Source organism: Leucoraja erinacea, chromosome 2, assembly GCF_028641065.1.
Source record: "Leucoraja erinacea ecotype New England chromosome 2, Leri_hhj_1, whole genome shotgun sequence".
Lineage (NCBI taxonomy): Eukaryota > Metazoa > Chordata > Chondrichthyes > Rajiformes > Rajidae > Leucoraja > Leucoraja erinaceus.
The window spans coordinates 107952058-107978950 of NC_073378.1; the positions used below are offsets into that span (position 1 = coordinate 107952058).

At 42.8% G+C, this 26893-nt stretch overlaps 1 protein-coding gene across 1 annotated transcript in view; it reads right to left on the reverse strand.

The window, feature by feature from the left end:
- Positions 1–7204: 7204 nt before the first annotated feature.
- The window catches only part of galnt12 (UDP-N-acetyl-alpha-D-galactosamine:polypeptide N-acetylgalactosaminyltransferase 12), a 41057-nt gene continuing 21368 nt past the window's right edge, over positions 7205–26893 (reverse strand). Inside the window, exons 5-10 of the mRNA XM_055662816.1 lie at positions 20334–20451; positions 17725–17901; positions 14385–14516; positions 11610–11723; positions 8679–8834; positions 7205–8225 (exon numbers count right to left, since the gene is read on the reverse strand). Coding sequence (XP_055518791.1) covers positions 8085–8225; positions 8679–8834; positions 11610–11723; positions 14385–14516; positions 17725–17901; positions 20334–20451 — 838 coding nt within the window. The 3' untranslated portion in view covers positions 7205–8084. The remainder of the gene's footprint in view (positions 8226–8678; positions 8835–11609; positions 11724–14384; positions 14517–17724; positions 17902–20333; positions 20452–26893) is intronic.

Below are 26893 nucleotides of genomic sequence, written 5' to 3' on the forward strand. Positions count from 1 at the left end.
AGACAATGAGACTCAACAATACGACTTTGAAGCTAGTACGACTTCGGTGGGGGAGGGATGAAGAGAGAAGAGGGAACGCAAGGGTTACTTGAAGTTAGAGAAATCAAGTCATACCACTGGGTTGTAAGCTGACCAAGCCAAATATGAGATGCTGCTCCTCGAATTTGCATTTGGCCTCACTCTGGCAATGGGGGAGGCCAAGGACAGAAAGGTCAGTATGGGAAAAAGAATTAAAGTGTTTGGCAACCAGCCTGGAGATCAGGTAGGTCCAGGCAAACTGAGCATAGGTGTTCATCAAAACGATCGCCCAGTCTACGTTTAGTCTCGCCGATGTGTACGAGTCCACACCTTGAACAACGGATACAGTAGATGAGGTTGGAAGAGATGCAAGGGAACCACTGCCTAACCTGAAATGACTCCCTGGACAGTCGAAGGAGGAGGTATAGGGACAGGTGATGCATCCCCTGCCGTTGTAAGGGAAGGTACCTGGGGAGGGGGTGAAGAGTACATTGGTATGGCCTGGAATCATATATAGACTGGAATCTCCCGCAAGGTTACTCCAGCACTTTGTGTCTTTTTTTGTAAACCAGCAACAGCAGTTCCTTGCATCCAGCAGAATATGGGTGTTTATTTTTAAACATTCACGTTTAGGTCAACATTAATTGCTCATCCCTAATTAGAATTAACTATGCAATGCCACCTTTTTCAACCACTTCCGTACTTGCAGTCGAGTTCCTCCCATCATTTCTGTAGCTTGCAAATTGCTGGATTATGACTCCGTGGCAATGAAGGAGTGGCAACATAGTTCCACGTCAGCAGGTGTGTGTGTCTATAAGGGAATGTGATGACTCATGTACCTGCTGCCCTTGTTTGATGTGGCGATAGAGATATGGTTCAGTGATCTGATGAAGTTCTATGACCTTGTACATGGTGCACACCGCAGCCACATTGTGGGAAAGCAGTAGGGAGCACTTGCAGAAAGTGCTGAATAAAAAAAATAAACAGGTCAGTCAGCATCTATGGGAAGATAACTGCTTTTACTACAGAATTCCAGGGCCTGAGACGTTTATTTACCCAGGAGGGAATGAATGGCTTAAAATAGGTTGCCACGAGAACGAGGCAGTTTTGTCTTAGATGACTGAGCCTTTTCATTGTTGAAAGTAAGCTCTTAAAACAGCTGAAAATAATATTCATCTCAGCCTTTATGTTGTACAGATTTTGGTGCATCTGGGTGAAAGCTTCATGTATGACCAAATGTAAACAGAAGAGAATGCTATCAACAAAAAATGCCTTGCCATTGCCAAGCAATTTCCACAAACTCTTCCCATTATCTACAAGACACAAATCAGGCATGTGAAGAAATATGCTCCAGCTGCTTGTATTGTTTCAATACTAACGCTGTTTAATACAATCCAACACTAAACATCAGATTAGTTGGCACCACATCCATCTACTTGAATATTAATTTGTTCCATTTCTGAAACAACTTAGCTGCAGTCTGGATCAAGTTCAGGATGCAGTCTGTCCACTCATTAGGGCTTCATAACCAAGATCTTCCAAACCCGTTACCTAAAGGAATAAAGCAACCAAAGAACCCCAGTTATTTACAATATATATTAACGATTTAGACAAAGGAATTAAATGTAACATCCCAAAGTTTGTGGATGACACTGACTCTATTCATTGCTGTAGGAGAACCAGTGGAGAGGGCAGTGGCCCAATCCAGGTACATAATGTGCAGTCTCCCAGACATACAGCAGGGATGGCAGCAGTTTGCACTGTTCCCGATAAAGCAATGCTATAAATAAAGCAATTTTCTATATATAATGCTAGAACAACTCCTTTTAACACTCATCATTAGCCACAGGCAAGGTGTTGGAAGACTAAAGGGTGGCTATCATTGTACCTCTACTTAAGGATGCAAAGAAAAACCTGGCCTAACATCTGTGGTAAGCAGGATACTATCGAGGAATCTGAGGAGTGTCAGCATAGTTTGCGTGGGAGATCGTGTCTCACAAATTCGATGTGTTTTTTGAAGTAAACAAGACGTTCGATGAAGAGGGTCTCTGTACATAGTCCAAATGGGCTCAAGAAAAGCCATTGAGAAGGTTCTGCATGTTAGGCTGTTCTGGAAGGTCAAATCACATGGGCTCCATGGCAAGCGGCAACTGGATACAGATTGGCTTTATGGTAGTAAACAGAGGGAGATGGTGAAAAGTTGTTTATCGGACTAGAGGGCTGCGACTGGCAGTGTGGCTCACGGATCAATGCTGGGCCCATTGCTATTTGTCATCTGTATCAACGATTTGTTTGAGAATGTACAAAATATGATTAGTACTTTTGCAGATGAAACTAAAGTAGTGGTATCATAAGCAGAAGTTATCAAGAATTATAGCAGACTCTTGATCAGCTGAACAGATGTGACAGGGAATGGCAAATTGAGTTTAATTCAGATTAGTGAGACGTGTTGTATTTTGGGATATTACACCAGTGAAGGACCTTCATGGTGAATGGTAAGGGCCCAGAGAGTGTTGTAGAGCAGATGTGTCAAAGAAGACAAGTACATGAATCCCTGAAATGGGCGACATAGTTAGAAAGGGTGTTAAAAGCAGCTGTCTGCAAGATTCAGGGAACATCAAGTAACTACTTTTGTTTTGGTCAAACATAGAAAATAGGTGCAGGAGGAGGCCTTTCGGCCCTTCGAGCAAGCACTGCAGAGTCAAGACTTCAACTTCCTAGGGCAGAGAAGTGCTAAAGTATTAAATCTATGACATTTCTTGCAACCAATCTATGTGATCCTTGGAATTTTTATCACACTCAAAGAACATGATCAATCCAACACTTAAGGTGCAAATTTCTCTAAAAAGTCGTAACTCCTAAATTGTCTTAGACTGAAATGTTAATGGAGAAATACACAATCCTGTTAACTTCTTCACCTGCAGCAACACCAATCAAGTTAATTATTAGCTCAAAAAAGCCCTGCTTAAAAGTTATTCCATTGTGGAAACAATGGATTGTAGCTTCTGAACTATATTAGTATATAAATTTACATTAAAATTCCCTGGGGAAAATGGTGCTGTGAAAGACTACTGTATTTTGTTTCAATAGACAGACTTTAAGGTGCATTTGGTGTTGGAATCGCTCTATCACCATCTAATTTTCACTTTCTGTAAATGAAGAGTAATACTGACAATTATTTCTGTTCCTTCTTAAGGCAATCCCTCAGGATTAATGGTGACCTTCTTCCACTCCATATCTGTGGGTTATGCAACTAATATAGGAATTTCAACATCAACCACAAACATAGATAGGACGGAAGATGCTCCAGCAGTGAGACGAGGCACCCCCCTGTGCCCCAGGAAGTACAGGATAAATTGTTTGAGTGGGAGGGTGTACACACCTTCCACTATTTATGCAAAGCTTCTGTGTTTTCCAGGTTGTTACTGCCATTCTGAATGTTCCTTCTTCACTTAGTCATGCTCATGGATTTACAGATTAGTGGGGGTACTGCACTTTTTCAACAAGGTTTTGAGAACATCCTTTAATATTTTCCCTTGTCCCGCAAGTCATTTCATCCTGTGACAGAGCCTTTTGTTTTGGGAATTGCTTGAAGCCTTTTTAACATGAAAGCCTAATTTCTTTGCCAAACCAATGTTTGTAATAAGTGAGTTCGGTATTCCAACTGCGCATGCCCAGGTCATAGGTCACTCGCTATAAACATTATTGGCAGCTGTGGTGCTGCGTTGCGTGTTGGCCTGCGTTTTGTCCTTGGTAGAGGTCGTGCCCGGGCCTCCGGCGCTGTCGAGTTCCTGCTGGGCCGTCCCCGTCTGGGGGTGTGCGAGGTGGCCCTGGGCTTGCGTGGGAGGGAGGGAGGGAGGCGCTGGCTCCAGCTTGGCTCTGCCTGTCCAGCCGGGTTGGCCGGCAGCCAGGGCGCAGGCCTGGAGCGGTGGAAGCCCCGGACTTGCAGCCGGCAACGGCGGGGGGGGGGGGGGGGGGGGGGGGGGGGGGGGTGGCCGGCGGGCCACTGGGTGGGGCGGGGGGGGCGGGCGGCGGCTGGCGGGTTCCTCGGGAGCTGGAGTGAGGTTGGGCTGGAGTTGGCGATCCTTCTCCGCTTTGGCTGTGGGCCGCTGCTCCGGACCAGTGTCTCATCGGTCCGGACAACTCCGGCCACCCCCCGGACAGGGATGGGACACCCGGGGGACGGGGGGGGGGGGAACAGTCCAGTGGCGGTTTCTCAGCGCTTGTGGTGCCGGGAACCCGGGTTCAATCCTGGCTGCCGATCAGGCGCTAGTCTGTGTGCGTACAGCTGCCGAGGATGTCTCTCCGCCAGTCTACCGCCCCCCCACACTCGCATCTGCCCCCTCTATCTCACTGTTACACCCCAATCTCCCATTACCTGGCACCCCCGGGCCTCGGTTTAAATATGTTTTTGCACAAAAATAATTAATAAAGATAAGAATGTATACAGTTTATACAGTCAGTGCTTCGTTTGCTTTTTCTTTATAGGGAGTGACCTTTGACAAATCCCATGATTCATTGCATTTTTCAGAATACCAAACTCTGGGTCAATTGCTCCATAATTCAAACTCAGTGTATTTAAGCTATGATTAACCAAAGGTCTTAATACAATTTCATCAAAGCATCCCCATGATCACACAACAAACCAGGTAAATAAAAAAACTCACAACTTTGAAGATTTGATGCAATTCGCTGCAATACTTTTATTGCTGATGAAAAACACTAGGAGGTTATTACAATAAGGAGTTTACACAAGTTGATTACAATAATTTCCATAACAATGTCCAACAGAAATACCTAAAAGCATCACAAAGAATAGATTCAGGAGTATCGGATTTTGTAAAGTGCATGCAACACATTATTGAAAAACAAATGTAGGTAGGAAAAATCCAAGTGTCCTCTCTTGAATCTTGCCAACATACGTGAAGCAGATAATGATGTTGTGACTGCTCACAATGTTTCTAAAAAAATCTTGTTTTAAGAAATCAATGTCAATCAATGTTTTTCCTCTGAGTAGCTTTTAACAATGGCTAGCCCGCCAGCGAGCTAGCAACTGGTGAACAAAAAATATCCTGGTTTATTGCACTGATGTTACAGCTTCTGTGGGCAACTAGGCAATATACAATTCACCCCTAACAGGCTACTCATTTGCTATGTTGAGACTCAGGAAAGAAGCTGCAGAACAGCAATGCTGCAATATTTTACAAAAAGATTAATTATAAAATTAGTTTGTTAGTCAAAAATAATACCCATTTTTTAATTTTAGAATACAAATCATTACATATTTGAGTTGATATCCAAAGTTGTTTTTTTCTTTAGCAGTCATATCTCAACAATTGGGATCAGATGCAATTATATGTTGACATAACTGCTTCGTAGAAAGAACAACCAAATTGATTTACAATCTTTCACCTCAACATCAGAAACCGCTTAAAATTGCTTATAAAGTCAAGTCAGTGCATGACCATGAACGATTAAAAATGGTCCCCCAATACGAATGCAAAAATAGTTTAAATCAAAATATTACACATTATGGAAGCCCAGAGATAATTATATTTATACAAGTCAAAGCCCTTTAGTCATTTCCAGTGATTAGCTGCCTGGATCTACAAAAATAATTTAAAATTACACATTACATTCCCCAACATTCAGGTTTCATGTCCAATTTACAGATGAGGGAAGCCATCAAACCATCTATTTTCTGTATTGCTATAGTTAGGTTAATGTAGACATATATGCAGCATTTGCAAATATTATACACATCCTGTGGTTATTTTTTAAATAGGAAGAAAAAAACGCAGACCACACTTTCTGAATTGCGATCCTCAATAGCAGAACGCTACAAGATAATCACATTTCGCACGATGCGTTTGGTGTGCAAAAATAGAGTGTTCAAATCTTATATCAAAATAAAAGACTTCTGTATTCAGGTGATCCATTGTACATTTGCTTTTCATTTCCAACATAGGATATCACAGCTACATTGGCAGGAATGAGCCAATACAAAAGGAGAGGGCATAGAAATAACTTAACCCAATACGATTTTAAAACAACATTAACTCATTGTCCAAATATTTTTCCAAGCATTTAAAAAAAGATGTGTTCACATCTGGTAAATCATATGCTATATCCCCAATTGGGTATAGAATCATTTAAAAATATAACATTTAAGTTCTTCATTTGTTTGTCTACCACTGAAATGTTGGCACCATGCCCATTTGCATAGTCAGTTCTAAATCAAGGACACATTGGTGGAGTAAAATTTAGCAATGTATGGGAAACCAAAGATAATGATTACATATCATGTCCCCATCTAACATCTGAATGACTCAAAGCCACACAGCATGGTAAAATGACCTCTGGCCTACCATACCACACCAATCAACCATTGACACTAGACTTACCCCATTGCATTTTATTCTGCCCATATTTTCATCAACTCTCCTAAATTCTATCATTCACCAGCATTTCCAACAGCAATTTATAGTGGTCATTTAATCTACTAACTGGCAATGTTTTGGAATGTGGGAGGAAACTGGAGCACCCAGGGGAAACCGCAGTCACAGCGAGCACATATAAGCTGCACACAGAAAACACAGGTGGAAATAGAATCCAGGTTGCTAAAACTGAGGTAGCATCTCTACTAACTGGGCCACCATCCCACCATAATTTAGTTTAGGATCCTCCATTTCAAAAGGTTAAAAATTAGCATTGAAAGACCTGGGAGCATGCTTAGTCCCATACATGCAGGAGTGCTGGTTTGTTTCAATTGCCGGACTCTTGCCTTTGAGTCAAGATTTCAAGTTCAGCCAAGAACGGAACATGAAATTGACGCTGAAATTTGTGTGCAACAAAGAACACTACTTTCAGACAGGGCATTAAATCAAAGCCTTAACCACCTGTTCAGCTGGAGATTAATGAACCACTTGGCTGTTTGGAAGAGATTGGCAGTTTTCCCGACCAATTTTTATCCTCCACTCAATCGCAAAACAAAGAGGTCATCCAACTCTAATGCTTGAATAATTCTCATCATGAGGCACAATATAAAAATATAAATGTAACTTTCACCCAGTGTACAAAACCAGATCAAATATTCCCTGGGCTCACTTTGGTCCCATACCCGATTACATGGTCTCAATTTTTTTATTCATGTAAAAAGACAAATCTTGCACCCCCCCCCCCCCCCACACCCACACCCAGTTAAATTTGGATGTAAAAACATGTCCACACCATTTAGAAATTAGATTTTTCTTTCACCTTACACTCCCTTGTATACCTCATATATATTTTCATGTTATGCTTATTGCTTCAGGTCATCCTTTTAAATAAATCTTGTATGAACTTTCAGAATATACATCCTATTAGGTTAAACATTGTTTACAGACTGCATCAGTTTTAATAACACAAGGCAGTGTTGTGGAACAGAAAAAAATGGAAACCCACATCAAAACATAATATTCCCAAAAGTGCACCAATCAAAGTTGAAAGGATCAAAACTGCAAATTTTTGTATAAACCACCTGATATTCTTACTCTTTACTTATCTTCATCGCTGGTGGAAGAAATGTTCTCTGGTCATATTCTAACTGAGTCAGTGTCAATTCCCTCTCTTCGTGTAGCTGTGACGTCACAAATCACTAACAGCAATAGCATGTATTAAGTCCAAATGTAGTTTTCAAACCTTATTTCATTGAAGCCTTTCACAAAGTATCTTATAAATCTTCATCTTATAAATTCAACACAAACATTTACAATCTGGCACCTAATCAATTACTTAAGAAAAGTCCACACTTAAAATTATCCATTGAAAAATTAGAGTTTTTTTATATATATATAAATTTGAGGCATTATTATTAAAGTTAAACTGCCTTCAGTGAAAAAAATGGTACAAAGACGCCATGATATCATGCCAACACTAAATATTCTATAGTCAATGTACAAAACATTAAGATCCCATTTTCATATGAAAAATCTGTTAGATTTTTTGGTCACGGTTGTTCTCTGAAAATACGAGAAGACAATGGAGTCATTCATCTGGCTGTTAAAAGATTTATGTAAACGTGGAGATCATTTTCTTTCTTGAAAGTACCATTTCTGATTATCGGTATCTGAACATGGCCGCAGTAATGGTCCTGGCCGACCATTATTGAATGCATTGGCTACAGCCTCTATACACCTCTGTGAAAGGATATGGTAGATCGAACCATCCTGACAAAAGAACATTTAAAAACAAAAATAATCAAGATCAGAAGCTAATTAAAATAGTTCAGACAAAATAGAGTCTTACACTAGAAATGCTCAAAACTCATAACTCTACTATGTAATCCAAAGTTTATTATCAAATATTTCTTTGGGTTATGGTTTTCTATTTCTATACAGAATATATACAGTACAGAATAATGTGCTGCAGGTCTTTCTCCTGGAATACAACTTCATCTGTTATCAGTCTTTGACTTTTAAGAGTCACATTTTACGATTTCAGTTACTCAGTTTATTTAACATGTATTTATATACACACCTGTAATTTACATACCAGGTTTTTAAAATGAAAATAAATGGGTGATTATAATTTTGAAGATGTGCCAATAATCACATGGCTGCATCTTCAAATTTATACTTACAAAAAATAAAAAAGCACTAATAGTACTTTATGAACGTTACCTCTTTAAAAATGAATTGTTGGTTGTCAGGCACAGGTTGGTTATTCTCTCGGCAAAGGTACATTGTCAGGAAGTCACTGCCAGCATCTGCTGCAATACAGGCCTCAGGCTGACGAGTATTATAACGAATTTCATTGTGTGAAGAGTATTCAAAAAACTAGTAACACAATAAGAAAAAGACTCAGCTAATTTGTGATAACAAGGAAATTCACAGCTATTCTTGGATGACATTGCAGAAATTTAAACTGCTGTCAATGATTGTTCAAGGCAAGGGTTCTTCAATTAATTAGTACCTTCTCATTCAAGGAATATGATGTCATAATGAACCAAAACACATGAAAAATTGTAAATTATTATTTTTTATCAAATTGATTGGAAAAAATATTTAAAATAAGGCAAATATGCAACCAGTAAAAATAAATACCATTTAAAAAAAAAAACACACTGGAATGCCAATAAGAATCGCACTGCCTTGACTGACACTTAAATTCACTGATAAAACTCTTATCACCTTTTATGGGCAGCACGGTGGCGCAGCGGTAGAGTTGATGCACTACAGCACTTGCAGCGCCAGAGACCCAAATACGGGTGCTGTCTGTATAGCGTTTGTACGTTCTCCCCGTGACTGCCTGGGTTTTTCCCAAGATCTTCGGTTTTCCCCCACACTCCAAAGACGTACAGGTTAGTAGGTTAATTTGATTGGGTTTGGAAACTTGGTATAAGTGTAAATTGTCCCTAGTGTGTGTAGGCTTGTGTTAGTGCGTAGATCATTGGTCGGTGCAGACTTGGTGGGCCGAACGGCCTGTTTCCATGCTGTATCTCTAAACTAAACCTGGTAAAGGTAAATCATACCTTATTGTAAAGAAAGCCCATACAATGTAATCTGTCTCATTGTGCACTAAAGGCTTTAGAATAGTCAAATAGTCCCAAATAATTCCATTAAAAAATGATCGAAGAGAGAAGTCAGTAGCCAAAACACAAAGGATTTAATTGTCATTTTAGTTTAGCTTTGAGTCAAAACACAAAGACAGGCCCTTCAGCCCACTGAGTCCGCACCGACCAGCGATACCCGCACTAACACTATCCTACACACTAGGGACAATTATACCAAGCCAATTTACCTACATACCTGTATGTCTTGTAGTTTGGGAAGTAACCGAAGATCTTGGAAAAAACCCACGCGGTAAACCCATGCGACAAACTCCTTACAGACAGCACCTGCAGTCGGGATCGAACCTGGGTCTCTGGCGCTGCAAACATTGTAAGGCAACAAGTCTACTGCTGTATTTCCATGGACAAGCTGAATGGTCACATCTTCCACTTTCCCCAAGTCAACAGCATCCTGAAACCTGCATCACTTTCTTCCATTAAAGTCCTGCGCAGCTTTCGTCTAGGGAACTAAATCGTACTTCATTGTGGCTGACACGCATTTGACAAGGTTCCACAAGGTAGACTGCTCTGGAAGGTTAGATTGCATTTGATCCAAGGAGATATAGCTGAATTGATAGAATATTGGCTTCATGGAAGGAAGCAGAGGGTGATGATGGAAGGTTGCTGAAGGTTGTTAGACTGGTGGCCAGTGACTAGTGGTGTGCTTCAGCTTGGCCAATTGCTGTTTGTCATCTATATCAATGATGTGGATGAGAATATACAAGACCTGATTAGCAAGTTTGCACAAGACACTAAAGTGGGTGATATTGTGGATCGTGAAGATGGTCGTCAGACATTGCAGCAGTACCTTGATCGGTTGGGCAGGTGGACTGAGGAATGCTTGATTAAATTTAATACAGAGAAATATGAGGTGCTGCATTTTGGGCAATCTAGCAAGGGCAGAACGTACGCCATGACTGGTAGGTCTCTGTGTAGTGTTAGAAAGATAGAAAAATAGGTGCAGGAGTAGGCCATTCGGCCCTTCGAGCCAGCACCGCCATTCAATCTGATTCAGATTCAGATTCAGTTGATCAATTTTAATTGTCATTGTACAAATCATGGTTGATCATCTAAAATCAGTTCCTGCTTTTTCCCCCATATCCCTTTAGCCCCCTTTATCTTTTGATATCTCCCCTATCAACCTTTTCTAAGTCTTATGCTTCAATTGCACCATCTCTTAATCTTCTAAACTCAAGCGTAAATCATTGGCCAACATCATCCCATGGATCAACTATCATACCTGGAATCAACACGATCCTGACTACAAATCATAATATCCTTCTTTTGTAACACAAAATAAAACTATGCATGGTATTCCCAATGTGGTTTCATCAAATCTCTGTACAATCTCTGTTTACCCCAACCTCTTTGCATTACAGGTCAATGTACAATTAGGATGTGCTTAATTAATTACTGGCTATATTTTAATTTTGACTTTCTGTAGATCATAAAGCAGTGCACCAATTTCTCTTTGTACACAACAAGAGTCCACTTGTCCTTCATCCTTCTTCTCACTGGCTTGCTTATCTCCAATCACGCTCCCACTTCCCCAGTGTTTCGAATTAAAAATCCTCATCATATGCAGAATACTCTCCCGACCCAGCACTTCCCATCCAAAAACACGGAAATAAAACCTTCATTTAAAAATTCAATCATCTATAAATGAAGCAGACTTCATCAAATTCAAATAAAAAGTAAAAGCCTGCATACTGTCCAACATTCCGTAATCCACATATATAGACCCTAAGACTCTGAATAACATCATATCTGAACCAGTGGATATTCACATGCTTGTGTGCACATTTCCCCAAAGGGTACAATGCCATGGCCTTAGACTATTAGGTGGACAATAACCATATCCATCCACCTACCCAGTAAATAAACAAAGTCAGCTATTACATATGAAAGAGAAGCACACTGAAAATACACAGGTCAGGCCACGTCTGTGGGGGAAAAAAATTAAAATATTTCAGGCTGAAACCCTTCATCGCAGAATACATACTTGATTTTGTCCCATACCATGACACTGGTACAGGACGATTTTCTCTCCTGCAATATTGTGTTCACTTGGTGGATTGTAATCAAAGCAATATTTCAACATCCCCTTATTCTTCAGCTGAAGAAAACAAAACATAGCTATTATATTATATTGCAGCGGATACTAGATATTAAAATTAAGCACCCTACATTGATAACAGATCTTTTCAAAGAAAATTGTTCTATTGCAATGAAAATTACAATGTTTTTTGTTAGGTTAATGTTTAATCGCATCTCCAGTCAGAAATATGGGATTTCCACTATCCAAAGACCACAATGAAAGATGAAATTCAGACAAGGCCTTTGAGAAAAAAATGCAGGAAAAAAACTCGTGGGCAATTAAAGGGGGCCATGGTATCATTTGCAAAGGATTAAAGAAAATCACAAGATTTCATTTATATATATTAAAAACATGAGGCTAACCAGGGAGAAGGGCCACATGAGGATAAAGGAGGGAACATGTTTAGAATCGGAAGATATTAAGAAAGGACATGCGGTCAGGCAGCATCTTTGGAGAAAATGGATAGGTGGAGATTTGGGTCAGGACCCGTTTTCAGACTGATTGTAGTAAAGGGGGGAAAGAAAATGAAAATAAACAGGACAAACCAGGGCCAGCAACAGATGAGTTCTGATAGAAAAGAGATTCCATGATCGGCTGATTGTTGGATAGAGACCCCAATGTAGTTGGGGATATGTAGTTGGTTCATGGACTTTTAGTAGAGGAGGGAGTGTGAATGGGGGTGAAGAGGGAGGGAAGGGAGGTGTTTGTAGAAGTTACTTAAAATTGGAGAATTCAATGCTACCCAATCGAAATACAAGGTGCTGCACATCCAATTCACATGTGGCCTAATTCTGGCAATGGAGGAGGCGGAGCACAAAAAGGTCATTTGGGAATGGGAAAGAGAGTTAAACTAGTTAGCAACCAGGAGATCCAGTTGAGCTCGAGTCTATACATGGTCATACCAAATTACAGATGCCCACATTGAGAACACTGGATGCAGTAAATGAGATTAGCGGAGGTCATGTGAACCTCTGTCTAACCTGGAAGAATGCTGGGGTCCCTGGATGGCATTGAGAGAGGAGATACAAGGACAGATATCACATCTCCTGTCGTTACAGGGGAAAGTAGCTGAGGAGGGGGTTGTTTGGGATGAGTGAACCAAGGAATTGTAGAGGGAGCAGACTCTGTGGAAGGCAGAAAGGGGCGAAGATGAGATTTTTTTTTACACAGAATGATGGGTGCCTGGAACACACTGCGTGGTGAAGGCCGATACGATTGTGTTGTTTTAAGAGGCTTTTATGTGGGCACCTAGATGTACAGGGAATGGGAGGCTTTGGATCACATGCAGCCAGAGAAGATTACTTTAATTTGCATCATGCCCAGTATAGTGTTCTTGTGCTGTATTGTTCTGTGTACTATGCTCTATGGCAAAGTGGTAGAGAGCAGGACATACACAGTATCCAGATTTTTCCAACATAACTGCAAACGTTGAAGATATTCTAGTTTTTACAAAAAATCTGCAATTGCAACCAAACACACAGTATATGGTTAATTACAGAAAATTGTAGTTATAGGATCTACCTATATATACATAACTAAAACTGATCTTGTGCTCTTCCAGTTTGGGCACTTTTTCTATTTGCGCAAAAACGGTACGTGATAGCGCTACGATTTTTCGTCAGCTCACTCACCATTCTCCTGTGCTGCGAGTAGGGAGAGTGGGGAAAGGAGGGGATAGAGGGAGAAGAAAACATATTTTCCATGTTTCTAAGAGGGGAGAGGAGTTATGAAGGGAGGAAGGGTGAGAGAGTGAGTGCACTCTGCTTAAAATGCTATGAAATTAAATTTGGTGGCCTGCACTCTACTTGAAATGCTATGACATTGAATTTGGTGGCCTGCACTCTGCCTGAAATGGAATTTCAAGGAATAGCCGTGAGTGAACTGCCAGCCCACCAGCCCTGAGTGACGGATCTGCCAGCACACCAGCCCCGAGTGACTGAGCTGCCAGCCCACCAGGCCCGAGTGACGGAGCTGAGCTGCCAGCCCACCAGGCCCAATATTGGCCACCAATATTGGAATTGGTGGAGAGGTGGAATATTGCGTTGGGGACCTACCCTCCCGTGTGAACATGGGACCCAACTGTTCCCACTTAATCTAGTAATATCTATATTACGAAAACTCTCATCTTGTTTGTTATTGTGTCTGTGTGTCTGTCTGTGCGTGGTTCCTGAAATTACGCCAAAACGGTACACGATAGCACTACAATTTCTGGTCCACCTTACTCACTATTGTCCTGGTGTGTGGTGTATCAAGTTTCATACGGTTTATTTTATCCTTAATTCCACCAAATCAACTAACAGTAATCCAAAAATGGCACTGCAAGGATATTTCAGAGGTGGAATGAGGTTTTTAGGGGAGCATCATTATCAAATAATCACATTTCAGTAAAATTCAATCAATTGTGATCACCTGAATTCACAACTTAGATTGCCTGAAATGGAGGCATTTCTGGCATATCTCAGCACTAAATAACGTACACAAAGATCTTAGCTTGGGCAGTGCAGCCCCAGCTGTGTAAATGTTGACAACAGTCTCCATCAGAGTATGATGCAGTCCATCCTTGAAAATATTTCACTACAAAAGTGAGGTCTTGGGAATCACACAAAATAACCAGCAGATGGTGAAAACCATCTGGTATTTAGTGATGGAGTTATCTCAAATATAGCACGACATATTTACCATTCCAAAGAAACCGGCTCGGTCTTCAGGTACATGTATATCTGGGTAAATATTTTCCAAAAACCATTTGAAGTTTTTACACTGCAATTTCTCTTTTAGTTTTCTTCTCTCTGTTACATCACCATATGCCTCCTGTAAACAAGCAAAAGTTGAAAGAACACTAAAACCATTTCAAAGTAACTTCAAAGTAAGAGCAATTTCACTGAAATCAAAATCTTTGTTCTATAACTTATTTTTAACTAGTTTACTCAGATTGCAGGTATTACATTTCCTGCAGTTGCAGGGGAAAGTACGTCAGGAAGGGAGGGAAAGGAGTGGTCTCTGCAGAAAATGGCAGAGACGGGAAGATGTAACTGGTGGAATCATTTCGGAAAAGTCAGAGCATGTTGTGTTGGATGCAGAGTCAGGTGACGTGAAAGGTGACATGAAAGGTGAGGTCCAGGGGATTCTATCCTTGTTCCATCTAGGGAAGGGGAGAGGAAGCAAGACCAGAACTAAAGGACAGGAAACACAGTGAGGATCCATCCACGGGGAGAAAAAACTTTTACTGAAGAAAGAGGACCTTGTTTTTCCTGGAGTGGAAAAACTAATCTTGGGAGCGGTTACCACGGAGACGGAAAAATTGAGGGTAAGGTATTGGAGAAAGAAAGGGACAAAGGGGCTGTAGGTTACCTGAAGTGGGAAAATTAAACAATCATGCCATCGGAATGGAGACTATCAAGGCAGAATATAAAATGCTGTTCCTCTCATATGTGTTTGGCCTCACCCTAGCAGTCGAGAAGACCGATGACAGGCCAGTCGGTGTGGGATTGAGAAGGGGAATTGGCAACCAGGAACTCCAGGTAGCCTGGCAGATAGAGCAAAGGTGATCAGCAAAGCAATTACCTCATCTGTGTTTAGACTCACTGATGTAGAGGAGAGGACACCAAATGCAGTAGATGAGGTCAGAGGTGGCGTGGGTGAATTTCTCTTTAACCTGGAAGGGGCATTTAAGTCTCTGGATATAGGAGAGGGAGATGGTGAACAGACAGGTTTCAACTTCTCTACATCGGAGAGACCAAGCACAGGCTCAGCGATCATTTTGCTGAACACCTCCGCTCAGTCCGTTTTAACCTACGTGATCTTGCGGTGGCTCAGCACTTCAACTCCCCCTCCGATTTTCAATCTGACCTTTCTGTCCTGGGCCTCCTCCATCATTAGAGTGAAGCCCAGCGAAAATTGGAGGAACAGCACCTCATATTTCGCTTGGGTAGTTTTCACACCAGCGGTATGAACATTGACTTCTCCTAACTTCAGATAGCTCTTGCTTTCCATCTCTATCGCCTTCCCCTTCCCAGCTCTCCCACCAGTCTTACTGTCTCCGACTACATTTTATCGTTGTCCCGCCTCCTCCCCTGACATTAGTCAGAAGAAGGGTCTCGACCCGAAACGTCACCCATTCCTTCTCTCCAGAAATGCTGCCGACCCACAAGTTACTGCAGCATTTTGTGTCTACTTCAGGTTTTATAATTCTTACGGTTGCAGGGGGAAGTGAAAGGGAAGGATGAGCAAAACAGGGAGTCATAGTGAGGGGTCCCTGCAGACAGCAGAATGGCACGAGGAGGGTACAATGTAATGTGTAAAGCCCACAGCACTATGTGTAAAGGCAATAGTGCTCCCATAGCGAACCCATAGCACTGTTCGTTCAAATTCCCACGCGCTAAACTGACAGCACTGTTTAAACCTGTAGCGGGACAGGCAGATCAAAGCTTACAAAAATAATCATCCAGATCTTGAAATTTAAAATACTAATAGATTTAATCTGCTATAATTTTAAAGTTACATTATGACTTTTTATATCCTTGCATTTTTTAAGCAGCAAGTTGAAACAGGAAGTCTAAAAATCCGTATTTTACAAAGCAAATCCGTACATCCGTATTCGTATCGCATTTCCATACAAAATATGGAAAATCCGTACTACTTGGCAGCTCTGCATAGGTGTAAGTTCAGAGAAAGATTTAATAGGAACCCAAGGAGCACCTTTTCCCACAGAGGATGGTGAGTATCGGGAATGAGCTACCAGAAAAAGACATTTGAGCAGGTACATGGATATTAAAGGTTTAAAGGGATATGGGCCATACACAGGCAAGTGGGACGAGCGTAGAGTTTGGTAATAAACTTGGATGGTATAATGGTGTTAAAAGCAGAGATGTAGTCTGTGACTAGGGATCCGACGTAGGTGTCTCTCTTATCCAGGTGTTCCAGGGATGAGTGTAGGACTAGGGCAATGGCATCGTCCTTGGAACAGTTGTGGCAGTCGGCGAACTACATTGGGTCAAGACCACGTGGTAGAATGGATTTAATGCATTCCATAACTAGTCTCTCAAAACATTTAATGGTGGATGTCAAAGCCACTGGATGGTAGTCATTTAGGCATGGGATCTAGCTTTTCTTCAGCACCAGGATGACGGTAGTCTTCTTGAAGCAGAACGAACGGAGTAGGGATAAATTATAAACGTCCGCGTATACGCCCGCTAGCTGGTCCGCGCAGTTATTAAGGACAGGGCAAGGAACACCGTCTGGTCCAATTGCTTTTTGTGGGTATACCCTCAGGAAGGCCAATCTAACCTCTAACCCTGGGGAGAGGCACACTCGAGTCGGAAGGGGCAGGTGACACCGGCCTGGTGGCCTTCTGCTTGAAGCGAGCATAGAAAGCATTCAGTTCATCAGGTAGGGTGATGTTCCCTGACCTCGCTCTACAGCCAGTTATCGAATTTTGACCTTGTCACATTCTCCGTGGGTGTATATGAGTGATTATATTGGGACTCAAGCTTGACCCGGTATTGGCTCTTGGCATCCTTGATAGCATTGTGTACATCATCATGGGCCTACTTGTACCGCTTGGCAGCGTTTGACGTATACAGCGGACCTGGCTTAACCTTTGATGGACCTCGCAGTTCATCAAAGGTTTCCGCTTACAAATATTTTTTTATGTAGAGAATAGTAGGTGCCTGGAGCACACTGCCAGGGAAGGCACATGCACAGCAAACTCAGTTTTGTGTTGAAACTTGCTTTTTCAGTTTTAAGCTTCTTAATCTTTTTTTAAATGTTATTTGGATACAATTTTGACCACTGATTCACTAATTAATGCTGACAACACACCTTTCAAAGTATGGTGTAGTAAACCAAAATATTCCCTTGTTGATCAGTGTTGATCCTTGTTTCTGTATTTTAAAGATGAAATTAACATCCAAAATCAGAAAGTAGTTCTCTGAACAAATAATATTACAATGCTTCAGTTTTAAAATATTACGTAATATACGTTCTTCACTTTGGAATTCTGCTGATGATTATGACTCACCAAACGAGCATGTGGATTCCTGTGGTAGTACAGAGTTTTATACTCATCCATCCAGACTTCTGCAGCACGTACACTGTTTGCCAGCGCTTTACTTCTCGAGTAAGGAGCTTGTTTAGGGAAAACATGCCCCACATGAGAACAAGGATGTATTTCTAAGGAACCCCCACACTGCCAAATCTGGGAAGTAGAAGAAACAAGTTGTTTTCAGAGTATGTTGATCAGTATTATAATCTTTCATTCCTTAAATCAAGTACATTTCACGATTTTTGGGACTTAATTAAAAATAATACATACCCATGCCATGGCCCTTTAAACATAAACAATTCTGATTGTAAGTGGTCACAGAGAGGTGACAGGTACAGAACTAATAATAAACATTATTTTAAAAATTGACCAATGTTCCCAATTTCTACTCTGGATGCTGACCAACTTCAACTAACTACAGTGACCAAGATAAATAAAACCATTAAGAAACATAGAAATGCAAATGCTGGGTCATACACAAAATAACACAAAATGCTGGAGTAGCTCAACAGGTCAGGCAGTATTTTTGGAGAACATGGTGACATTTCGGGTCAAGAGCCTTCTTGAGACTGATCGTAGCAGTGGGGAGAATATAGCTGGAAAAGGGGAGAAGCAGGACAAAGCACTACAGGTAGTAAGTCAACACAGGTAAAGGAGACTTTAGATAGACAGATGGTTGGAACAAAGGTCAGAGATAAAAACAGTAGGTTTGAAGAGTTGAAGATTGCGAAGCCAGAGGGAGGAAAGTGGCGGAGGTGAGGGAGGGGTTGGTAAAGGGGAGAAATAGGTGGGAGTCCAGGGAGGGAAGGTGGGGTATAAGTGGGGCGGCGTGTGGGGGAGAAAGGAAGGGGATGTGGGTCGTTAACGGTAACCAAAAATTGGGGAATTTAACATTCATACCGTTGGGTTGTAGGCTACCCAATCGTAATACGAGGTGCTGTTCCTCCACTTTACATGAGGCCTCACTGTGGCAATAGAAGCTGCCCGGGACAGAAAGATCAGTGTGGGAATGGGAAGGGGAGTTAAAAGGATTAGCAAACTGGAGATCCAGTAGGCCTTGGCGGACCAAGCTCAAGTGTTCAACAAAACAGTCGCCGAGTCCACACTTAGTCTCGCCGAAGCACAGGAGGCTACATCGGGAACATTAGATGCAGTAGATAAGGTGCATGTGAATCTCTGTCTCACTTGGAAGGACTGCTGGGGTCCCTGGCTGGAGACGAGGGAGGAGATATAGCGAAAGGTGTTGCATTTGCTGTAGTTGCAGGAAAAAGAGATGAGTTAGCCAACGATTTGTGGAGGGAGCAGTCTCTGCAGAAAGCAGAAAAAGGAATGATGTGATGCAAGCGGTCGGTGGGGTGAAAGGAGGGAACAAGGGGAACTCTATCCATGTTCCGTGTTGGGAGGGGGGTGGGACAGATGGGGTGAGGATGGAGCGAGGGCAGAACTATGGGACACACATGGGAGATGCAGGTGAAGGATTCATCTTAGACAGAACGGGAAAAAAAAGTTTACTAAAGAAAGATTACATCTCGGATGTCCTAGAATGGAAAGTCTCATTCAGCGGCGGTGACAGAGGAATCGAAAGGAGGAAATATCGTCTTTGCAAGTGTCAAGGTGGGAGAAAGTGTAGTCCAGATATCTGTGAGTATTTGTCAGTTTATAGCAGCCGTCGTCCAATAGTCTGTCCCCTGTGATAGAGACAGAGAGATAAAGAAAGGGGAGAGAGGTATCAAAGATAGTTCAGGTGAAATTGAGGACAGGATGAAAGTTAGTGTGGAGTTAACAAAATCCACGAGTTTTGCACAAGTGCAGAAGGCTGCTCCATGCAGTCATCAATGCAGTGGAGAGAGTTGGGGGATTGGGCCAGTGTACGCCTGAAACAAGGAATGTTCAATGCAACTGACATAAAAGCAGGCATAGCTGGGCCCCATGCTTCTCCTTAAACTTGCAGCGGTGAAAGGAGTCAAAGGATTAAACAGTGGGTAAATGCATCTAACCAGCAGGTGAGTTACAACTGCCTATCACACGAACCATTAAAACAATTTGTAAAGAGATGCTTCACATCATCACACTAAAAACAGTCGGTAATTTATAACATGTTATAGGCATTGATATACAAGCAGTAGTTTATTTTTAAGAGATTGTTTAATAAAAACAGTTTAATTAAATATGGTTAGTTAGCCTGAAGCCTAATCTCGATAGATCAACTTCAGTTCTTTGGTATTGAATCAGGGAGCAGGACAACTGTTAAATGAATTAAAGTTATACTGACAATGAATTTACAGAAATCTTGTTGTGTTTAATTTTGTGTTTTAAAAAAATAATTTTTTTAATTAAAAACAACTTTAGCCTTCAAGTTTAACCTGCCATTATGATGAATCAAAACACCACATTTATTTTCCCCCATCACCTGACAGCACTGTAGAGACCAATAACATTCATAATATGAGAATTATCAAGTAGTGTTTTTCATGATTTTTTTTTTAATTCCAAGGAACTAATCTAAGTCAACCCAAACATTTATACAGAGCATACCAAAAGGAGAAATCTGACATTCAACACAAAATTTAAGAATAAAGTCTCACCCTGAAAGAAATCTCCAGGTTCTCTCCTCCCCAGACCTCCATTCCAGTATCATAAGTACCCAGATATTCAAAGTACCTCTTACTAACAGCGAATAGCCCACCTGCCATAGTTGGAGACCTGTTAAGACAGAATTATTTTAATTTATACTGAACTTTTGGTCTTGATTGTAAAACAGAGAAACAAGGTAACAATGACTCCAAGTGTCAACTGCGCTGATCTTGTTTATACAAGCTCCGAGTAGCAAGCTCAAAAATTCCAGTCCTTGAAAAAATTGATTTTGCCGATTATTATCCAGTACTTAAATATTTTTGTTAAATATTAATATCCTAGTTAATTTATGGTCATATTTAACAGACAAGAGCAAATATATGCAGACAAAGGTTGAGTGGTTAATAAGATTTTAAGCAATGTTAATATGTATGGTGGCACAATATCCTGATGATGGTTGGAGCATGCCAAGTCAGGACACGTAGCAGAATTAACAGCTGCAACATCAAAAGCAGGAAGCAGATGAACAATATTTATTCAATTACAGTTATTGGGAAGTGGGTCTTATAATGTTCTGACCACCAATGTACACAGCTTCTTATTAGCACAGTTCATGGATGTTACTAATTGTTCAGTTATTATCAATACTAAGATACTTTTGAAGACTGCAACAAATTTAGGTTGGGGTAGGTGAAATCTTAGAATAGCAGGTAAATTGACAAAAGCAATTCAGCACAGATTAGTGTGATATATTAAATTTTCACACAAAGTTTTACAGACAGGCATTGGTGAGGCCATATTTAGAGTATTGTGTTCAGTTTTGGTCACCCTGTTATACGGAAGATGTTGTTAAGCCGGAAAGGGTGCATCAAAGATTTATGAGGATGTTGTCAGGACTCGAGGGCCTGAGCTATAGGGAGAGGTTGAGCACATGAGGACTTTATTCCTTGGGGCAGAGGAGGATGAGATTTGATCTTACAGAGGTGTAAAAGATCATGAGATGAATGGATAGGGTAAATGCATGGTCTTTTACCCAGAGTAGGGGAATCGAGAACCAGAGGAGATAGGTTTAAAGTGAGGAGGGAATGATTAAAAGACCTGTCCTATTGTACGAAGTAATTCAAGAGTTCTCCCGAGTTTTCCCGATTCGAACTTGGAGAATGCCCGTAGGAGTTCGTGGATGTCTCGTAGCGGCTCGTATGAGTAAAAGGTTTTTTAAAATGTCATCACAAGTATTTTTTTTACTCGTGGACATTTTTCACAGTATTGAAAAAACATCACGAGTTTACCAGAATTCCCGAGTACCTACCGTTACTCATACGAGCCGCTATGGGGCATTCACAAACTCCTATGGACCTGCTATGGACATTCTCCGAGTTTGAATCTGGGGATAACTCGAGAGAACTCTTGATTTACCTCGTACAGTGGGACAGGCCCTTTAATAGGAACCCAAGCGGCAACTTTTCTTACACAAAGGGTAGTGGGAATATGGCACAAGCTGCCAGAAGAGGTAGTATCTGTGAGGCAAGTATTATCACAACGTTGAAGGTAGGTACATAGGTAGGATATGTTTAGAGGGATATGGTAATTGGGCCAAACGCACGCAGGTAGGACTAGTGCAGATGGAGAACGTTGGTCTGCGTGGGCAAGTTGGGCCAGTTTCCACACAGCGTGACTCTGACGCTATGACTTAATCTTTAGCAAGCAGTTACTAATTTATCCAAGTAGGCCCTCAGCAGTACAACTCTTAAGAGAGCTGCTGGACAAAAAGTCAAGCCACATTTTCAGTGTAGATTGCAATCTTGTGAGAACTACTCAAGTGCAAATTGAACTTGGGCACAGGAACCGACACAATTTGACATTTCCAGTGGCTGAGTGTTCTGCCAATACACACAACGGGAAGTGACTGCAGTCACACCATCATCTTCCTTTCAGGCAATAAACAACACGTTTCTTTTCATGAGAGGAACAAAATGTTTTTGCTTTTTATATCTTTAAAAAATTTCAAACAACACTTAACTGTGCACTTTTAAGTAGATGTATTTCACGAAAACAGTAGGTGTAATGAAAAATAATTCCAATATAAACAATTCATATTGTTCAGACTTTATGAGAGTTCCATCTCCCCTCACCATCAACAACACCACAGTCACATCTGTGGAGTCCTTTAAGTTCCTGGGAACCATCATCTCCAAGAACCTTAAAAGCCACTATACACTCCACAGTCAAAAAGGCACGACAGAGGATGTACCTCCCGCGGCAGTTGAGGAAGCAAAATCTGCCACAAGCAATGATGGTCCAATTCTACACGGCCGTTGTAGTCTGTCCTCACGTTCTCCATCATGGTCTGGTTTGGCTCAGCCACCAGAGGCTGCAGCGAATCGTCTGATCAGCTGAGAAGGTTATTGGCTGCAACCTTCCCTCCATTGACGAACTGCAAGAGCCAGGAAGCAAGTGGGTAAGCTCATCTCTGACCCCTTTCACCCTGGCCAAAAACTCTTTGAATCACTTCCCTCTGGAAGGCTACTCTGGACTGTCAAATACCAGACATAAAAACAGCTTTTTTCCCCCATAAGTAGTAGCTCTACTCATTAACCAAAAATCTGTACCCTCATTTTGCTCTGGTATTCACGTTTAATTATTGTTTTATTATTAGTGTTCAATGTTTTATGTGTCATTCCTAACTGTCGTCAACCCGGCCCTACCGTAATGTATGCTGCCGACGACCGCCTCAACGCGCTCCCGAGACTGGTCTCAGCAGCCGCAGGATGTCCGGGTCGATGGGCGCAGTCCGGGCCTTGTTTGACGGCCGCCAATCTCTCCCGCATGACCCGCCCGGAGCTGACTACCGGGGCTGAGAGGCCGCAGCTGCCGCCACTCCCACACCAGCTGCTGCAGGGGCGAGTATATCAGCCCCCTGCCCCCATCATCACCTGCATCGCCGCCCACCCCAGGGTGAGAGCGGACTTACCTGGGGCGGCTGCCCGAAGACGTCATTCTGCTCCTCGCCAGCGCGTTTTCCGAATATCCCTGGCCACTGGCAGCCCGTCAGGTCGGACTGTGGTCAGTCCAGCAGCGGGATGGAACCTCAGTCGGTCATGAGTCGGCGGTCCCGCGACGGATCCCTCGGCCGCTTCCAGTCTTCGCCGAGGGCACGGCAGCACTGCCGGTCTCCGATTACACCGGCAACAGTGGGAGTTCCTACCTGCAGCGGTGGGGCAAGGCCCCTCGATGCCGGCCGCCCCGCACGCAACCGGGAATCGCCTCGTTCGCTGCCAGTAAAGGCCGCCTCGGTCAGCTGCCAAAATGGCCACTGCGGCCTACTACCACGTCCGCCACAGTCGACTGCCAAAATGGCTGTCGCAGCCGGCTAGACCCGATGCTCGACCTGCTCTGACCGCCGTCAACAACGCCACCTTCCTTACTCTATCGTAACTGACCCAGACACAATGCCCGTTGTCCGAGCTCCTCATAGAATTCCGCATACCATGCGGGACCGGGTAGAAAACGATCTTCAAAGAATGGAATCCCTAGGCGTCATCGCTGCAGTCAACGACTCATCCGACCTGGTCTCAACCATGCTAGTGACCACCAAGAAAAACAAAGACAAAATACAAATCTGTATCAACCCCAGAGATCTGCATACTGCAATCAAACGCCCGTATTATCCAATGCGCACAGTAGAAGAGGTGGCAGCACACTTAGGCAAAGCGACTGTGTTCTCGGTTTCCAAAAGTTCATTCTGGCAAATTCCGTTAGACCACAAACTGAACTAACCACTTTTGCCACACCTTTGGCCGCTACAAGTTTCTGCGAATGCCCTTTGGCATCAACTCCGTCAGTTAAGCCTTCCAGCGCATGATGGAACAGCTGTTCGCAGGATACCCTTGTGCCATTGTCAGAGCACGTTGCCAATTTAAAGGAAGTATTGGATTGTGCCAAGAACATAAACCTCAAGCTCAACCCCCTAAAATGCAGATTTAGTATCAAGGAAGTGAAGTATGTGGTACACGGTTTCACCAGTGATGGACTCAAACCAGATCCTTCCAAGACCATTGCCATCAACAAACTGCCAGCTCCCATAGACGTAACCAGCTTACAAAGAGTCCTAGGCATGGTGAATTACCTGGGTAAGTTAATTCCGAACTTCAGTTAACTGTCAGCACCACTGCGGCAGCTAACACACAAGGACGCAACGTGGTCCTGGTATACACAGCACCAGACAGCATTCGATACCCTAACACAGCCTCTTGTCCTGTGCCCCGACTGGGTTACTTTGATATAAAACGGCCTGTAACGTTAACCTGCGATGCCTCCCAGTACGGATTGGGTGCTGCCTGTCTTCAGAGCACCATTGAAGGTGACAGACCCATGGCATATGCCTTTTGTACAATGCCTGAAACTGAGCAATGCAATGCTCAGATTGAAAAGGAATTACTGCCAGTGGTTTTCGCCTGTGTGAAATTCAAAGACTTAACTTTTAGAAAGACTGTGACTGTTGAAACAGGCCATCAGCCCCTGATCAGCATTTTGAACAAGCCAATCCATGCTGCTCCTGCGCGGCGAATGATGATGCAGCTTCAAAGGTACCATTTCAAACTGGTTTACAAACCAGGAAAAGACATGCACCTAGCCAACACTCTATCCAGAGCCCCACGCAAGACCTGCGAGCAACAACCGTCAGACAACGACACCTACACTGTGATGGTCTCCTACCTTCCTACAGAGTGCCCGGACAGCAGCCGATGACACCCTACAGTCCCTGTCCTCGATCATCCGGCATGGCCGGCCGGATAAACAGTACAAGGTACCCGTTGTCATTTGCACATACTTCCCGGTCCGCGATGAACTTGTGCTCCAGGTCGGTGTGATTATCAAGGGACACACGGCAGTCATTCACCAGCTTTACAAGATAAATATTTCGACTCAGTCCACGGGGAACATCCTGGCATCGAGGCAACCATTCTTCAAGCCAAGAACATGTTTTTCTGGCCCAGAATGACTGAGTTCATACGGGATAAGGTGGAAGTCTACGCGATCTGCAATAGCCTGGTATCCCATCAACCCAAGCAGCCGCTTCTCTCTCACCCAGTTCTTGCCCTATCATGGTCCACACTGGCAACAGACATTTGAGTGTTCGATTCAAACATGGTAAACAATACCTGGTTCTGGTTGACATACTCGGGTTGGTTTGAGATCGATCTGCTTCCCAGTACCATTTCAGCCGTGGTGGTTCAAAAATTAGTGCAACACTTTAAGTCACGGAGCACCCGTGAAAGTACTGTCCAACAACGGAAGCCAGCTCATCAGCTAGTGCTTCAAGAATTTTGCCCAATGTTCAGACTTTCGTCACATTACCAGCAGTCCCGAATTCCCTCAATCGAACGGACTGGCTGAACGGGCAGTCCGGAGTGCCAAACAGGTAATGGAAAGATCCCATTTGGCAAAATCTGATGTTTACCTGAACTTGCCCAACTTAAGAAACATTGCCCACGACCCAGCGTTAGCATCTCCTGTCCAACGCCTCATGTCCAGGCACACCCGCACCACGTTGCCCGTACCCAAGCAACTACTACAGCCACAGGTTTGCAAGCCAACGGTAATTCAACCACAACTCCAGCATAAGCGCGAAATCCAGAAACACTCGTACGACAAAACAAGCAGGCCACTCAAGCCGCTGGCAAGTGGTCAAGTTGTACGACTTCAAACCGACAAGGGTCATGAATTCCTTGGTTTAATCCGCAGCGCTGCACCAGAACCACGTTCGTACATTGTCGATTCAAACGGAGGGACTGACCAGCGAAACCGTAAACACCTTCTACCAGTGAAGGAACCGCAACCCACGATCCCGTATCCGGATGTTCCTGGACTGTATCACCGCATGCCCGATATTCTCTCCTCCCCAGCCCGCCGTCCGTTTGCCGGGTCTGTACCCAGCATGTATCCTGCCTTCTCGTCACCACGGTCAGTACTCCAGTCTCCATCCCCTTCTCTTGGATCTCCAGTGCTCCAACAGCCCCCGGGTCCCACAGTTCTCGCCGGTGAAGCATGGAGATGCGAGCTTGTACCATAAGTGTGCGAGTCGCATTTGCAAAACTACCCTTAGATACGGGGACTATGCTTAACCTGCTCCAGTGCTGGGGCAACTGCCTATTCTTATAGACCCCAGTTAAACTTGATTAGTTGTACTCACATATATATTCATTGTTACATTATTTTCCCAAGAGGAAAGATGTAGATCTGTCTTACCTAATACTAACACACATGCTATACACCACTCAGATCTATAATCCAGTCGGGGTTTTACCATACCGTCACCATTTATTACTAACGCTAAATGGTGGTTAGTCGGGATGTAGTCACAGTGGTGACAACTTGCTGTGTAACTTTACTATATGCTAATAAATTGGTTGGATCATTACTTGGAGTATTTGTTAATAGTTCTATAATGGCTACACAATTCACAACTTTTCTAACCTTGAGCTGAACATTTTGCAACTCTTTATCCTTTTCAGGCTCATACCAGTCTTTTCATTCTTGTATTTGTCCATCAATCCACCTATTAAAAATC